This window comes from Heterodontus francisci, chromosome 31, assembly GCF_036365525.1.
Source record: "Heterodontus francisci isolate sHetFra1 chromosome 31, sHetFra1.hap1, whole genome shotgun sequence".
NCBI classification, from domain to species: Eukaryota; Metazoa; Chordata; class Chondrichthyes; order Heterodontiformes; family Heterodontidae; genus Heterodontus; species Heterodontus francisci.
In genome coordinates, this window is record NC_090401.1 from 11,953,557 (window position 1) to 11,971,802 (window position 18,246).

An 18,246-nucleotide genomic window follows, 5' to 3' on the forward strand; every position below is an offset into this window, starting at 1 on the left:
ACTTCCACTGTGCAGAATCACATTGACCAAACCCCTTCGTATTCAGTTCCACTGTATAGAATCACATTGACCAAACCCCTTCCCATTCACTTCCACTGTATAGATTCCTATTGACCAAACCCCTTCCCATTCACATCCAATGTGTAGAATCACATTGCCGAAACCCCTTCCCATTCACTTCCACTCTGCAGTCGAAGATTGACCATACCCCTTCCCATTCAATTCAACTGCATCGAATCACATTGACCAAACCCCTTCCCATTCACTTCCAATGTATGGAAGTCTATTGACCAAACCCCTTCCCATTCACTTCCAATGTATAGAATTACACTGATCAATCCGCTTCCCATTCACTTCCACTTTGTAGAATCACATTGACCAAACCCCTTCCCATTCACTTCCACTGTGTAGAATCACATTGACCAAACCCCTTCCCATTCACTTCCACTGTATAGAAATCCATTGACCAAACCCCTTCCCATTCATTTCCACTGTATAGAATCACATTGACCAAACCCCTTCCCATTCACTTCCACTGTATAGAATCACATTGACCAAACCCCTTCCCATTCACTTCCACTGTAAAGAATCACATTGACCAAACCCCTTCCCATTCACATCCACTGTATAGAAATCTATTGTCCGAACCCCTTCCCATTCACTTCCACTGTTTAGAATCACATTAACCAAACCCAATCCCATTCACTTCCACTGCATAGAATCCTATTGACCAAACCCCTTTGCATTCAGTTCCACTGTATAGAATCCTATTGACCATACCCCTTCCCATTTACTGCCACTGTATAGTATCACATTGACCAAACCCCTTCCCATTCACTTCCACTGTGTCGAATCACATTGACCAAACCCCTTCCCTTCACTTCCACTGTATAGAATCCTATTGACCAAACCCCTTCCCATTCACTTCCACTGTGTAGAATCCTATTGACCAAACCCCTTCCCATTCACTTCCAGTGTGTAGAATCACAGAGACCAAACCCCTTCCCATTCATTTCCACTGTATAGAATCACATTGACCAAACCCCTTCCCATTCACTTCCACTGTGTAGAATGACATTGACCAAACCCCATCCCATTCACTTCCACTGCATAGAATCACATTGACCAAACCCCTTCCCATTCACTTCCACCATTTAGAAATCTATTGAACAAACCCCTTCCCAATCACTTGCATTGTATAGAATCACATTGACCAAACCCCTTCCCATTCACTTCCAATGTATGGAATCCTATTGACCAAACACCTTCCCATTCACTTCCACTGTATGGAATGGCATTGACCAAACCCCTTCCCATTCACTTTCTCTGTATAGAATTCTATTGACCATCCCCCTTCCTATTTCCGTCCACTGTGTAGAATCCTATTGACCAAACCCCTTCCCATTCACTTCCACTGCATAGAATCACATTGACCAAACCCCTTCCCATTCACTTCCACCATTTAGAAATCTATTGAACAAACCCCTTCCCAATCACTTGCATTGTATAGAATCACATTGACCAAACCCCTTCCCATTCACTTCCAATGTATGGAATCCTATAGACCAAACACCTTCCCATTCACTTCCACTGTATGGAATGACGTTGACCAAACCCCTTCCCATTCACTTTCTCTGTATAGAATTCTATTGACCATCCCCCTTCCTATTTCCTTCCACTGTGTAGAATCCTATTGACCAAACCCCTTCCCATTCACTTCCACTGCATAGAATCACATTGACCAAACCCCTTCCCATTCACTTCCAATGTATGGAATCCTATAGACCAAACACCTTCCCATTCACTTCCACTGTATGGAATGACGTTGACCAAACCCCTTCCCATTCACTTTCTCTGTATAGAATTCTATTGACCATCCCCCTTCCTATTTCCTTCCACTGTGTAGAATGACATTGACCAAACCCCTTGCCATTCATTTCCACTGTATAGAATCACAGTGACCAAACCCCTTCCCATTCATTTCCACCGTATAGAATCACATTGACCAAACTCCTTCCCATTCACTTCCACCATATAGAAATCTATTGAACAAACCCCTTCCCATTCAATTCCAATGTATCGAATCCTATTGACCAAACCCTATTGCATTCACTCCCACTGTGCAGAGTGTGATGTGAAATACAGGTAGATATGTCAACTTCAGACTGAGTAAAGGATTCACGATGATGGGTTTAGAGTTTTTCATATTTAATAGAACAATTTACTGGGCACTCAACAGTACAGTGCAATAAGTTTAAAGGGTCATAATTACGTGAGAAATAGGAGCAGGTGTCGACTATTTGGCCTTTCAAACCTTCTCCACCATTTAATTCAATTATGTCTGATCTTCTACCTGAATCTCCTGACCTAGGGATAAAGATTCCAGGTTTGTTTTTTCCACATCTAATCAAACAACTGCATAGACAAGGTGTACTCCAAACCATCTTTTGCTTCCTGGACCATTGTAAAATGGAGTCTACTGTTAATATGTGATTATTCTGCACATGCATTTTCAATGGGCCTGAATGCAGAAGGAGGCAGCTTCTTCCTTCAATCCAGAATTACTTTATGATATGCAATTGGAGGGCCATTATGATACCTCCCATATCCTTTTCTGACCTTTGTGTTTATTACACGTCCAGGTCACTTCTCTGTGAGTAATATCTATGGCTGCTGGGCAATCAACAGGTACAGAGCAGTCAGTTTAAAGGGTCATGAGAACATAGGAAATAGCAGGAGTCGGCCATTCAGCCCTTCAAGCCTGCTCCACCATTCAATAAAATTATGGCTGATCTTCTACCTCAATTTCACCTTCCCGCAATATCCCTTAATCTCCAGATCCCTTAATTCCCTTAGTATCCAGAAATATATTGACATCTATCTTGAATATACTCAATGAATGAGCATTAATAGCCCTCTGGGGTAGAGAATTCCAAAGATCTAAAGCCTTTTGAGTGAAGAAGTTTCTCCTCATCTCAGTCCTAAATGGCTGACCCTTTTTCTGAGACTGTGATCCCGATTCTAGACTCCCCAGCAAGGAGAATTATCCTCCCAGCATCTGCCTGATCAAGTCCCCTAAGAATTTTATGTTTCAATTAGATCACCTCTCATTCTTCTAAACCTTTGAGAGTAAAGGTCTAGTCTACTCAATCTCTGCTCGTAGACAACCCCCTCATTCCCACAAATCAGTTTAGTGAAACTTTGTTGCATTCCCTCTAAGGTAAACATATCCTATACACAGTGTGGTCTCACTGAGGCCCATACTCTAATCTTTTTCTAATGAAGGCTAACATACCATTTGCTTTCCTAATTGGTGCTGTACCTGCATGTTAACTGTCAGTGATTCATGTTCAGGGACACCCAGGTCCCCCTGAATGCAAAAATTTCCCAGTCTCTCACGGTTTAAAAATATACTGCATTTTTATTTTTACTTCTAAAGTGGATAACTTCACATTTCTCCACATTACATTCCATCTGCCAAGCTCTTGCCAAATCACTTAACCTGTCTATATTACATTGAAGCCTCTTTGCGTCCTCCTTGCAGCTTACTTTCCCGCCTAACTTTGTATCATCAGCAAACTTGGATACATTACACATGGTTCCCTCATCTAAGTCAGTAACATAGAATGTAAATAGCTGAAGCCCAAGCACCGATTCTTGTGGTACCCCACTAGTTACAGCCCAGCAACCCAAAAATGTCCCGTTTATTCCTATTCTGTTTTCTGCTGTTAACCAATCCTCAATACATGCTAATATATTACCCCCAATTCCAATGATCCTAATTTTGTGTAATAATTTCATGCGTGGCACCTTATGAAATGTTTTTTGAAAATCCAAATAAACTCCATCCACGGTTCCCCCTTATCTATCTTACTCGTTATAGATTTACCAAACACAATTTCCCTTTCATAAAACCATGTTGGGCCATTGAGAACAGTGACAGCAACAGCAGGAACAACAAAAAACACAGCAAAAAGAGTTACAACATCCCTAATCAGCCATGAATCATCGCATGTCTTGCTTCATATGGTATAGCAGACAGGGAGATTGTCACCCAGCAAAGCCTAATGGCCCATTATGCCAAGATGTCACCTACATTTTCAGGAATTGTCGCACAGACCTGGCAATAACTGTGTGGAGCTATCTTTGCAAGCTCTGGGTCAGCTGAGAGCCAGATGTGGGGTGTTGTCTGCTGTAAGAACTCCTGCTGCCCACATGCAGCTTGGGGCCGCAACATCCAAAGCCACTGCTGGCCTACTGCTGCCTCTGGCCTCTCTCCAACTTCTCCCAGCAATGCTGCAGTTTGGCTCACTGGGATGGAGAAATGAACTGGTACAGAGGACAATCCACCCTGTGACCACCTCCTGCCAAACCACCTCAGCTTCAGCAGCCAGGGGCTCAGGTCCTCCCCTGCTCTGTCACTGGCCTGCAGAGACACAAATAGAGAGAGAGAGAAACAGAGAAAGAGAGAGAGGCAGTGAGGGATAGAGACAGAGAGACAAACAGAGAGAGAGAGAGAGAGAGAGAAACAGAGATTAGGAGAGAAAGACAGAGACAGAGGGACAGAGAGCGAGACCTCTGACACATCTGACGTACAGTCTTTGCATTCCCTATCCACTCAGACTGCATGCCTTCAGTTAGGTGAGTTGAATGGCTGCCCAACATCCAACTCTGTTTTTTTTTTATTTCCAAAATAAGTCGAGGGAGCCCAGGGCTCTTCATCCCGTCGCTCACACCTGTCATCCTTCGCTCTGAGTGTTTGAACCTTTAGTGACCTTACACCTCTTGGTACAAGTGATCTTTCATCATCAGCAGAGGGGCACAGAAGGGACAGTAACTTCCAACCTAGCTACAGCACAGACTGCCAATCACAGACTAGTACTGTCTGGCCATCCTGCCCCTTTAACTGGAGGAGGATGTGAGAGACGAGAAGCATTTGAAATAGAGTGCGTAAAGGAAGGGTTAAATCAACCGTCTTTTATATTGTAGGAATATTAACTTTCAGCCTTTGTCCATTAAGTGAGTTTCTGTTAAAGGAATGAAAGTGTAATCATAAAACAAGTTTGTTTTACTTTATTAACACAGAATTCAATGAAGGGTAATTGTTAGTTTGAACAGTAAACCCAATTAAAAGACATTCCAGTAATTAGTTGATAAGTTTTGCCGGAGGATATATTTGCAAATACATCATCCTTTTCAGAAGCAGGGTATTGATAAAGGAAAATAACTTGTTAAAACTAAAGTTATCAGACACAGAACAGGCAGGAATGCTCCCTTTTTTAAAAGAGCCTTGCAGAAGCACTTGCCTGAGAAAGACTATCGATCTGAAAAGTTAGAGAGTGTGAGCCAAGTTAGGAGTACAATCAATGGCTACAAGGACATGACAAGCAAATCCGTGTTGAATGATAACTAGCTTCAGATAATGTTGTGGAACATATTGATTGTCAGAATCTGGTTGTGAAAATGGATACAAAGAGTGGACATAGAATCATAGAAAGTTTAAGGCACAGAAAGAGACCACTTGGCCCATCGTGTCTGTGCTGGCCAATATGTTGGAATTCAAACATTTGATCAACAAGTACATTATACGACCATAAGAATTAGGAGCAGGAGTAGGCCACTCGGCCCTCCGAGCCTGCTTTGCATTTGGAACGTTAACATGTTTTGGATTTCCTGGCTAAAACTTGCAAGGTTTTGTCATGTTTCTGTTAATTGGATTAGATTAGAGATACAGCACTGAAACAGGCCCTTCGGCCCACCGAGTCTGTGCCGAACATCAACCACCCATTTATACTAATCCTACACTAATCCCATATTCCTACCAAACATCCCCACCTGTTCCTATATTTCCCTACCACCTACCTATACTAGGGGCAATTTACCTATCAACCTGCAAGTCTTTTGGCTTGTGGGAGGAAACCGGAGCACCCGGAGAAAACCCACGCAGACACAGGGAGAACTTGCAAACTCCACACAGGCAGTACCAGGAATCGAACCCGGGTCCCTGGAGCTGTGACCCGGGTTCGATGTTTAGTTATTGTCAATAATAAGTATTACCAAAATTCTTAATAATTCTGTGAACATCTACATTCAATGGTATGTAGACTACTATTTTGTGGAGTAACTTGTAAGAACTCCCATCCTCTGACAAGTGCACTCCCAGATCCAGGGACCAACACTCACCGGTTTCCCAGCCTCTCCAGGCTCCGCTCCTTTACTGTGGCTTCCTGTGAGTTTAGCATCACCTCCACCTCCCTCCAGGTGTGTAGGACAAACCCCGCATTGATCTCCCTGTGGACAATAACATGGGCTTCATTACCAGCGGACTGCAAATCAGCTTCAGAAATCTCAGCTCTTCAAAACCAGTAAAGAAAATTAAGAAATTGTGCTGAACAGCTCACATTCCAGAAGTGATGAGTTCAAAAGTTGGAAATTCAGAGTGTCGAGGGAAGATGGTGGGACATCTTTGCTGAGTGGGCGCTGGATGCACGGAATAAGTTGCGAGGAAAAGTACGAACAAACAGAGTCTGACTAAGAATTCTTTTGGCCCTGGGGAACCAAGTGTATTCAGAACCCTTTTACCCTCCTCCTGCTTCCCCCAACATCCTATCCTTCTCCCCACACAATCCCCCCTCTCTCAATCCATTAAAACACAACCATGTTTTACCAGGGGTTCCACATTTACACATGACCCTTAATGTGGCCCCATATTTGCACGTCACCCTTGGTGATGGTGGGGGAGGGGGGGCTGAATTTACGTGTGACCTCTACTGGGGCCTCATATTTGCACATGACCCTTAGCAGAAGCCCATACCAATAGCAGGGGCCATATTTACACATGATCCTTGATGGGGCGGGGGCATATTTACATGTGACCCCTAGTGGAAGGCTGGGGAACAACCAATTAATTGTATATTAATTGTGTTTAATTGTGTGCAAGTGGTGGTCTTGCATATACACAAACTGGTAATTCATTTGAGCCCCTTTTAATAGACATAGACTGAAACTGTGGTTGTTAGATTAGGAGGTGTATGCTTATAATGTGTAACTCTAGAAAAAAAGCTAAAAGTGTGCAAAGATGGATCCAGTTCTATCCCTCACCAAGTGGCTTTCTGGATTCGAATGCAATCCCCATCTCATTGAGGAAAATGGGTTCAAGAGGGATCTGGATAAAATTCTAGAGAGATAAGGCACTGAAGGATATGGTGAGAATTTGGGACTGTGATCAGCCAGAATGGTGAAAGCTTTCTGGGCCTAGTGGCCTTATTTTTTTATCCTAAAAGTGGTTTTCCTCCTAATTTTATACCCACCAAATCCAAGTTCTATATCTCACCCAAGTGATTAGTTTTTATCAGCGTCGACAGTGATTACTGGTAAGCTGCTTGACCCTAAGGGTCACTCTAGCTGAGCAGGATTCTTCACACAAACCCAAGTACATACACTTCCAGCAGGAGTCAGTGATTCAGGATCAGGAACAGGACCCCCACCCCACCACCACCACCCAGAATGTCCCCTTCATAGCCCAGAGACACTGAGAACCTGCTGTAACAGCTCCAAATCCACACCAGGCTGAGATGAGCATGGTCAGCTCAGGCCCCAGATAAATCCTGGAGCCTCTCTGCTCTGTAATGCACTGGGCTGTATATTTATTGAGTCAGCTATGAGTGGAGCTTTGCTCAATCATTTTATGTTCTTCAGGCTGGGCTGATTCTACCTCATGGTGACCAATTCTACATCGACAGGAACTGGCGGAATTACAGCTGAAGCTGTCAGCTGCTTAGAGTCGCAGTGACTCACCTTTTCTCCCTTTGGCCCCGACAATCCAGCTTTACCCTAAAATGTGGGGAAAAAAAGGCCATGATTTGATGAATCTCAGAGTGTCAGAGGAGCTGATGAAACTTTAATTACAAACAGCAACATCCGTTTCCTACTGTCAGAAGCAATAACAGTGATCAGATCCATAAATCAAATCATTTTATAATATTGCGTATACAGAATTACTTAGTCAGATTGCTGCAGGACACACTGCCAGCAGCTCTGTACATTATACTGCACTGACAGACAGTGAGTACAGTTATGGTGCTGGACTAGCAACCCTGAGGTCATGAGTTCAAATCTCACCAGGGAAAATTGTGAAATTGAAGCCAATAAATCTGATAATTTGTGGGCTGGTACCAGCAAAAACATCCATAAAAAGTCCAACTAATTCACGATGCCTGTCCTGGTCTGGCCTACATCCTGAGGGAGGAGGGTGAACAGCTAGCAGTCATGGTCCACATTGGTATCAATGACATAGGCAGAAAGAGGGATGTGGTCCGGCAGTCAGAATTTAGAGAGCTAAATCGGGAATGAGCAAGCAGGACCTCTAAAGTAGTAATCTCTGGATTACTCCCTGTACCATGTGCAAGTGAGTGTAAAAATAGGAGGATAAAGCAGATGAATCTGTGGCTGGAAAGAAGGTGCAGGATGGAGGGCTTTAGATTCCTGGGACAGTGGGTGCAGCTCTGGGGGAGATGGGACCTGTACAGGCCAGATGGGTTGCACCTAAACAGAGCCAGGACCAATTTCCTTGCGGGGCAATTTACTAGTGCTATTGGGGAGGGTTTACTCTAATTTGGCAGGGACAGGGCTGTGGGAACCAGGAGATAATACTAGAGAAGAATACCAAGGTGCACTGAATAATGGGAGAGACAAATAGCACCAGAGTAGGTAATAGTAAGGCATTAAGTGAGGTTAGTGTAAGATGAAAGTAATAACGTCCAAATTAGGTTTACTGTGCATGTATGTGGATGTAGAGAGTGTGGTAAATAAGATTGGGAAGCTGCAGGCACAGATAGCCATGTGGAAATATGATGTTGAAGCTATAACTTCAACTAATTCATGGATTCCTTTGAGACCTGGCTCAAAGAAGGGCAGGACTGGGTATTAGATACTCCTAGATACAAGGTCTTAACAAAAGGAGGAGTGTGGCAGTATTTATTAATGAGAGTATTGCAGTACTGTAGAGAGAGAATGTCCCAGAGGGGTCAAGGACAGATTCTATTTGGCTAGAGCTAAGGAAGAAAAAAAGCTGTAATTACATTGCACGGTGTTGTCTTTCGGCCACCAACTAGTGGGAAAGATGCAGAGGAACAAATTTGCAAGGAAATTACAGAAAGGTACAAGAATTATAGAGTAGTTATAATGGGGGACTTTATCCAAATTTAGAGTGGGATAGTGGTAGTGTAAAGGGCAGAGAGGGGCAAGAGTTTCCAGAGGGTGTTCAGGAGAATTTTCTATCGCAGTATGTTTCCAGTTCAATGAGAAAGGAGGCACTGCTAGTCCTGGTTCTTGGGAATGAGGTGGGCCAAGTGGATCAAGTGTCAGTAGGAGAGCATTTAGGGGACAGTGATCATTGTATCATAAGGTTTAGGATGGCTATGGGAAAGGACACGGAACAATCCAAAGTAAGAATAATTAACTGGGGAAAGCCAACGTCAATGGGGTAAGAATGGATCTAATCTAGATAAACTGGAATCAAAGGTCGGCAGGCAAAACGGTAACTGAACAATGCGCTGCCTTTAAAAAAGAGATAGTTCAGGCAAGGTCAAGGCATAGTCCACAAAGGGGAAAGGTAGGGCAAAGAAATCCAGAGCTCCCTGCATGACAAAAGAGATAGAGATTAAGATAAAGAAGAAAAAGAATACTTATGACAGATGCCAGGTGGATAATACAACCAAGAACCAGGCTGAATATAGAAGGTTCACATGGGAATTGACAAAGCAAATAAGAGAAGCAAAGACAGGGTATGAGAAGACACTGGCAGTTAACATACAAGGGAATTCAAAAGTCTTCTATAGGCATATAAATAGTAAAAGGATGGTAAAAGGAGGAGTGGGGCTGATTAGGGACCAAAAGGGCATTTACACATGGAGGCAGAGAGCATGGTTGAGGTATTAAATAAATACTTTGCATTTGTCTTTACTAAGGAAGATGATGCTACACAAATTACGGTGAAAGAAGAGGTAGTTTAGACATCTGAAGGGTTTAAAATTGACAAGGAGGTGGTATTGGATATGTTGTCTGTACTTAAAGTTGATAAGACACCAGGACCGGATGAGATGCATCCAAAGATACTGAGGAAAGTGAAAGTGGAAGTTGTAGAGACACTGGCCATAATTTTCCAATCTTCCTTTGACTCAGAGGACTGGAGAATCTCAAATGTAACACCCTTGTTCAAAAAAGGGTGTAAAGGAAGCCCAACAGCTACAGGTCAGTCAATTTAAACTCAGTGGTGGGGAAACTTCTAGAAACGATAATTCGGGACAAAATTAATAGCCACTTGAACAAATGCGAGTTAATTAAGGAAAGCCAGCATGCATTTGTGCAGGGCAAATCATGTTTAACTATCTTGCTGGAGTATTTTGAAGAGTTAACAGAAAGGGTTGGTAAGGGTATTGTTGATGTGATGTTGTTGATATGGTGTACATGGAATTTCAAAAGGTGTTTGATACAGTGCCGCACAACAGACTTGTGAGCAAAGTTAGATTTCATGGAATAAAAGGGACAGTAGCAACAAGAATTGGCTGAGTGACAGAAAACAGAGAGCGGTGGTTAATGGATGTTTTTTGGACTGGAGTAAGGTTTGTAGTGGAGATCCCAGGGGCCAGTGTTCAGACTCCTGCTCTTCCTGATATGTATGAATGACTTAGACCTTGGTGTACGGGGCACAATTTCAAAGTTTGTAGGCAATGCAAAACTTGGAAGGATAGCAAACTGTGAGGATGGTGTAGATCTTCAAAAGGGCATAGGTTGGTGAAATGGAGGATAAGTTAGGGTGGAGTTTTTTGAAGAGGTAATAGAGAGGTTTGATGAGGGCAATGCAGTTGATGGACATTCAAATACTTGGACTTTCAAAAGGCGTTTGATACAATACCACACGACAGAACTTTGAGCAAAGTTATAGCTCATGGAATAAAAGGGACAGTAGCAACACGGGTACGGAATTGGTTGAGTGACAGGAAACTAATAGTGGTGAATGGATGTTTTTTGAGCTGGAGGAAGGTTTGTAGTGGAGTTTCCCAGGGATCAGTGTTGGGACCCTTGCTTTTCCTGATATATATTAATGATCTAGACCTTGGTGTACAGGGCACAATTTCAAAATATGCGGGCGATATGAAACTTGGAAGCATTGTGAACTGTGAGGAGGATAGTGTAGACCTTCAAAAGGACATAGACAAGTTGGTGGAATGGGCGGACAGGTGGCAGATGAAGTTCAATGCAGAGAAATGTGAAGTGATTCATTTTGGTAGGAAGAACATGGAAAGACAATATAGAATAAAGGCTACAATTCTAAAGGAGGTGCAGGAGCAGAGGGACCAAGGTGTATATGTGCACAAATCATTGAAGGTGGCAGGACAGGTAGAGAGAGCAGTTAATAAAACCTACAGCATCCCAGGCTTTATTAATAGGGGCATAGAGTACAAAAGCAAGGAAGTTATGTTGAACTTGTATAAAACACTGGTTCGGCCTCAACTGGAATACTGAGTCCAATTCTCGGCACTGCACTTTAGGAAGGATATGAAGGTGTTAGAAAGGGGGCAGAAAAGATTCACGAGAATGGTTCCAGTGATAAGGAATTTTAGTTATGTCGATAGATTGGAGAAGTTGGGACAGTTTTCCTTGGAGAAGAGAAGGTTGAGATGAGATTTGACAGGGTTATTCAAAATCATGAGGGGTCTGGACAGAGTAGATAGAAACTGTTCCCATTGGTGGAAGCGTTGCGAACCAGAGGACACAGATTTAAGGCAATCAGCAAAAGAAGCAATAATGACATATGGACAAACTTTTTCATGCAGTGAGTGGTCAGGACCTGGAATGCACTGCCTGACAGGATGGTGGAGGCAAGTTCAATTGATGCATTCAAGAGGGAATTGGATTGTTATTTGAAAAGGAAGAATGTGCAGGGCTGCGGGGAGAAGGCGGGGGAGTGGCACTAGGTAAATTGTTCCTTCAGAGAGCCAGTACAGATATGATGGGCCAATTGGCCTCCTTCTGTGTGGTAACCATCCTATGATTCTATATTAAATGTAACTCCAGTTCCACATTACATGTTGAATTCATAATGCCCTCTGATGTGACCGTAGAAACCACTCAATTGTTAAATATAATTGCTACAAAACAGAACAACTGAAATGCCAATGGCCCAGGCACTGTATGGGGACAAAACTTGAGCAATCCCACAAAGGCACCCTGATGGGGACCAGAGTTAAAGTGGGCAGCTTTGCCCCACTGATGAGTTGAGCAACAGCCTGACATGGTCAAACTCATGAAAACATATCTATGAGCCAATGTCCCAGACTCCTCCATCACCATCCCTGGGTATGTACTGTCTCACCAGCAGGACAGACCACCAGAGGGAGTGGTGGTGGGTGGATGGGGGGCGGGTAACGTGGTCACATAATATACACATGCTAAGGCCTAGACTTTTCACTCAACATTACTTTAAGACTTACAGAAAAATGCTGATTGTAAACGCCAGATTTAAGGGCCCTGTGTAATTCTTGACACTGAAGCAGGAACACCAGTCGGCCAGGGCAGGGGTAACCCTTGTTAGGGAGCAGAGAGAGAGCTCCGACTGGCTCTCTTGTTCACTGGGGGGCTGGGGTGGTGGAAGAATGGGTGTGGGTGGGAACTCACTTGTTCAACTTGACTGAAGTCCCACAAGTTCTCAAAAGTTATTTATTGAAGAGCTATTTGTGTTAAGCATTGATATCAGCAATCAACCTATTATACTCCAGACCACAGTGATGGAACTGGTTGAGGTATCTGTTTTGACAAGTTGCTTTCATTCATTAAAATAAAGCAGGAACTTAAAGCTCCCTCTACACTGTCCCATCAAACACTCCCAAGGCAAGTACAGAATGAGTTAGATACAGAGTAAATGTCCCTCTACACTGTCCCATCAAACACTCCCAAGGCAAGTACAGAATGAGTTAGATACAGAGTAAATGTCCCTCTACACTGTCCCATCAAATGCTCCCTAGACAGGTATAGCACAGGTTAGATATAGAGTAAATGTCCCTCTACACTGTCCCCATAAAACACTCCCAGGACAGGTACAGCACGGGGTTAGATACAGAGTAAAGTTCCCTCTACACTGTCCACATCAAACATTCCCAGGACAGGTACAGCACGGAGTTAGATACAAAAAAAAATAAAAAAATAAATAAATAAATTTTAAAAAAACAGCTTAGGTACAGAGTAAAGCTCGTTTACACTGAACTAAATATTGGAAAGATAATAAAGCTAAATTACAGCATAGAGAAAAGCCAGCTTCAGCTGGAGCCCTGTAATGTAATTACATTTTGCTATCTTTTCCCTATAAATATAAAGCTCCCTCTGCACAGCCCCAATTTTGGGCTTTAATTGGTGATGTTACATGAAATCACTTACTGCAAACTCTTTCTCACTTGCTAGCCCCTTGGCCACTCTGACTAAGATTCGGATTGCAGGATTAAACAATTCGCTGGTGTGTTCACACCCATTAGGAGTTGAGTTGATCCTGAAATGCACCTGACTGCTGGAATCAGTGGGCAAAAATAACTTCTCCTTCAAAGCCACGCAAAAGTGATACTCACAGGTTTTCCCCGGATGCCGTCCTGGCCAGGATCGCCGTCGTCTCCCTACAGAACACAAGGACAGGTGAAGGCACTGAAGACAAAATGCCCCGTCAGGAGCTGCTTGCTGCTGTTTAACCACAAAGAGGTCAGAATCACTTGACCTATGACCTCATCCTTCAGCTCACCTTGTCCAGCCCCCACATTTCATGATAATCCAACAACATTTTAAATCAGTTCCCCCTTCCCTAAAGATTGGTGGAATCTCCTTCTACTGTTCGACCCACTGGATGGAAGAGTCCAACAGAAGCAGTGTTGGGAAGGAGAAGGGGGAGCAATGTAAATTTAACAACGAGGTTCCAATTCAGATTTAGAACAGTGAATTAAACTTTAAATGCTGTAAATACTCAGCAGGTCAGGCAGCATCGATGGCGAGAGAAAGGTAGGGTTAAAATATCATGTTGATAATCTTTCTCCGGTTCTGATGAAAGATCATCAATCTGAAACGTCTCCACAGATGCTGACTGACCTGCTGAGTATTTCCAGTATTTTCTGTTTTTATTGCAGATTTCCAGGAACTAGCTTGCAGACAAGTTCCAAGACCCAACCCTTCAGGGTCGAGCAATTCATAACTCAAACTGTTACTTGTAAATGGTAGTAATAGTCAGATACCAGGAGCACCATTCGACATGTCATTTCGGTTCTGTGTAACTGAAGCAAACACTTAAGCATTGGACGGTGACTTTACTGAGACACTGAGCTCAATATTCACGCCCCCACAAAAGTTGGGAGAGGGTGGGGGCCATTAACAAAAATAGAGAAAGTCTCAGCCATGGTTCAGTTGGTGGCATTCTCACCAGTGGGGCAGAAGGTTGTGGTTCAAGTCCCACTCCAGAGACTTGAACACCAACATCAAGGCTGACACTCCAGTGCAGTACTGAGGGAGTGCTGCACTGTCACAGGTACTGTCTTTTGGATGAGCCGTTAACCTGAGCCTCTATCTGCCCTCTCAAGTGGATGTAAAAGAACCCATAGCACTATTATGAAGAAATGCAGGGGAGTTCTGCCCAGATTCCTGGCCAATATTTATCCCTCAATCAACATCACTAAACAGATTATCGGATCATTATCATATTGCTGTTTGTGGGAGCTCGCTGTGCGCAAAATGGCTGCCACGTTTCTTACAACAGTGACTGCACTTTAAAAGTACTTCATTGTCTGTAAAGCACTTTGGCACGTCCTCTGGTCATGAAAGGCGCGATATAAATGCAAGTCTTCTTATTAACGTGCCCCCTCCCAAATCAGCATGAGTTTCCTGCCATATGTGTATCCTCCTGTGGAGAGGCAGGGTGCCTCATTAACATATTTAAATAGGGCCCCCCACAGTCCATCTGGGAGCCTGATTTAAATTTGACGCTGGCTGGGCTTCCCAGGGCTCAGGGAAACCTGAGAGTGAAATGGAGGCAGAAGCTGTTGGCTTCACAGGGTAATACTTTTCCCAGAATTCCTGGTGTGCAGGAAGAGCAGAACTGCACCCCCCCACCCCACCCCACCCTACCAGCCCCTCAAGGAAGCATTTGGTATCCCCTCTGTCAACCGCAGATTTGCTCTCTCGGTTGCTCATTCCTGACTGTGATCACGACCAACTCCCCACCACTCCTCAAGGCCTTGATCTCTGGTCTACACCCCTCCCAGATTACCCAGGGCTGTCTCTAAGGGTCCTGGTTGTGGCTTCCTGCCCAGCAGTCGGCCAGTCTGTCAATTTGACAGTTCCCTGGTGTGTTTTGCCCGCCCATGCATCCTCCTCGCCTCTCTGTAAATACTGGGCCCTGAGCAGCACCCGACCCTAGAAACTGTTCAAAGAAAACAAAAACACACAGTTGTGTTTTAATGCCTCAGTGATTTTACTCCCCAACTGCTTGCAGCATTGTCTGGGTGATTAATCTTTCATTCCTGGAGACTGCAGCACTCCTGTAAGATTGAATTTACCCATTTGCAACAGCTAACTAGTGACATAGACCAGGGCAGTGAAGGGGGAGTATCCAGCAGCAATGATCAAGGGACATGAGGTTGAGATTAGCCAGGACTTGAGTGGCTTAAAATGGAGGGACTGAGCAGCACTTCCTGGTCAGGAGGTTTGAGCTGGAGAAGGCCTATTTCTGAAAAGAACTTACCCTGTCTCCTTTTGGTCCAGGTGGGCCTCCGGGTTTTCCCTTTCGGAAATAAAAGTAAACGTTAGAACTGTACTAACCAGAGATGATCAAGCTGTTTGTAACAGGGCGATAGGAATAAACAAAGGAGATCGAGCTCGATGCCCTTTTGAACACAGAGGAGCAGAGATCAGCAAAGAGGCAAAACTTACAGCTACAACAACAGAAAACACTGGAAATACACAAGATCCAGGGGAACAGAGAAAAACACTATATGTTTCAGGTATAACCTTTCAGGAAACTGGAATCAGGGAGCCCGATGGGAAGAGTAAACAAAGCAGGGAGGGAGGTATAGTTTCCAAATCTCCAGGATTGTCCTGGGTTGCCGGGAATTGAAGATTAATTTCCAGCACATTGCTGTGAGCAACACCCAGGAGAAGGATCACAGAGACAGGAAACAAAATGATACTTTACATTTACATTTTCTTTCAACACTTTAATTGATTAGTTTCTAAGATATACTGGAAATGGGAAAAAGGCTGTGTGACTGACAGGCAAGAGAGGAGGGGAGGGGGAGAATGATGGGGAGGGGGAGGACGAAGGTGAGGGGGATGGTGCGGTGAAGGGGAGTTAGAAGGTGACAGTACGGTGCGGAGAGGGAGTGAAGATGGGAATGGCAAGGGGGAGGGGAAGGGGATGGTGAGTTAGAGGGGGGATGGTATGATGAGGGGTGGAGGATGGTGAGGGTTGGGGGATGGTATGGTGAGGGGTGGGGGATAGTGAGGGGTGGGGGATGGTGAGGGGTGGGGAATGGTGAGGGGTGGGTGATGGTGAGGGGTGGGTGATGGTGAGGGGTGGGGGATGGTGAGGGGTGGGGGATGGTATGGTGAGGGGTGGGGGATGGTATGGTGAGGGGTGGGGGATGGTGAGGGGTGGGGGATGGTGCAGTGAGGGGGAGGAGGAAGGTGATGTGTGATGAGGAGGAATGTGTGATCCTCACCCAGAGTGCGATCACCACATGTTTCTGGTTCTAACTGACTATCATGCCTTCAGGGAATATACTGCACCTCAATGAAAGGAAGATTACTCCACTGGGAAACGCAGGGAAGGGGATGGTCACACTGAGGGCGGTCTAGGCTCCTCGCCCAGCTTGACCTTGTCATCCTGTGCTGCAGTAACACTGTGGGCTGCACTCCCTTGCTTACTCCTTCTGCTGTCTAGCCTGCAACAGGGAACTGTTGGGACACTCACCGGTTTTCCTGGAACTCCTATTCCTGGGGGTCCTGGGGGTCCTGGGGATCCTGGCTCACCGGCCAGTCCCTCTGGCCCAACTGGTCCTGGATCTCCCTAATTAACAGAACAAACAGAATCTAAATCCGAACGAGACAGTCTCATTCTCGCGAGAACATTTTGGTGAACGGATGTACGCTAAAAATCAGAACCAAGCAACTGGCAAATCCCAGGCTGGTAGACACTCAGTTGCCATGGTGCTGGTCAGCATTAACTGCAGGATTTCTGAATCAATAGCATGCCAAAGGGACAATGGCCCAGTGACCTGGCCACACAGTGCCTAATTTTCAGGTGCTAAACAGCTTCCTAAGTATCCAACATGGTGGGTAGGAGGCCCACACACTCTATGAGCTGGAAGTGTGCCACTCACAAAGTTGCTAAAAGCTGAAACATTAGCTTGCAGTGCATATGCCTGAAATAGGCATTAAAACTTTAGGCATCGGCAAATAAAGAGCCAAATGCCCGTGTGAGGCCCCAGTTGCAAGATTAGTTTACCCTAAGGCAGCTGGCACTCAGGGAAATCAGGCCTGCAGGAGTTCCTCAGGGCAGCGTCCTGGGCCAAACCATCTTCAACTGCTTCATCAATGGCCTACTCTCCAACATAAGGTCGGAATGGAGATGTTCTCTGATGATTGCAGAGTGTTCAGTACCATTCACAACTCCTCAGATACTGAAGCAGTCCATATCCATATGAAGCAAGACCTGGACAAAATCCAGGCTTGGGCTGATAAATGGCAAGTCACATTCATGTCAGACAAGTACCAGGCAATGACCAACTCAAACAAGAGAGAATCTAACCATCTCCCCTTGACGTTCAATGGCATTACCATTGGTGAATCTCCCACTATCAACATTCATGGGGTTATCATTGACCAGAAACTGAACTGGAGCAGCCATATAAGTACAGTGGTTACAAGAACACATCAGAGGCTGGGAATTCTGCAGCGTGTAACTCATCTCCTGAGTCCGCAAAGCCTGTCCACCATATGAAAGGCATAGGTCAGGAGTGTGATGGAATACTTTCCACTTGCCTGGATGGGTGCAGCTTCAACAACACTTAAGAAGCTCAACACCATCCAGGACAAAGCAGCCCACTTGATCAGCGCCCCTTCAACATTCACTCCCTTCACCATTCAGCAAAGCACAGTGGCAGCAGTGTGTACCATCTACAAGATGAACTGCAGCAATGCACCAAGGCTACTCAGGCA

The 18,246-nt window shown here is 44.6% G+C and overlaps 1 protein-coding gene across 8 annotated transcripts in view; it reads right to left on the reverse strand.

Annotated features, from left to right (window-relative positions):
* Positions 1 to 18,246, reverse strand: part of col16a1 (collagen, type XVI, alpha 1) — a 628,911-nt gene that overhangs the window by 359,242 nt on the left and 251,423 nt on the right. For all 8 annotated transcript variants that reach the window (XM_068011105.1, XM_068011107.1, XM_068011111.1 and 5 more), the window contains 5 exons: positions 17,000 to 17,095; positions 15,773 to 15,811; positions 13,620 to 13,664; positions 7,798 to 7,833; positions 6,184 to 6,291 (listed from right to left, as the gene is read on the reverse strand). In XM_068011105.1, coding sequence (XP_067867206.1) covers positions 6,184 to 6,291; positions 7,798 to 7,833; positions 13,620 to 13,664; positions 15,773 to 15,811; positions 17,000 to 17,095 — 324 coding nt within the window. The remainder of the gene's footprint in view (positions 1 to 6,183; positions 6,292 to 7,797; positions 7,834 to 13,619; positions 13,665 to 15,772; positions 15,812 to 16,999; positions 17,096 to 18,246) is intronic.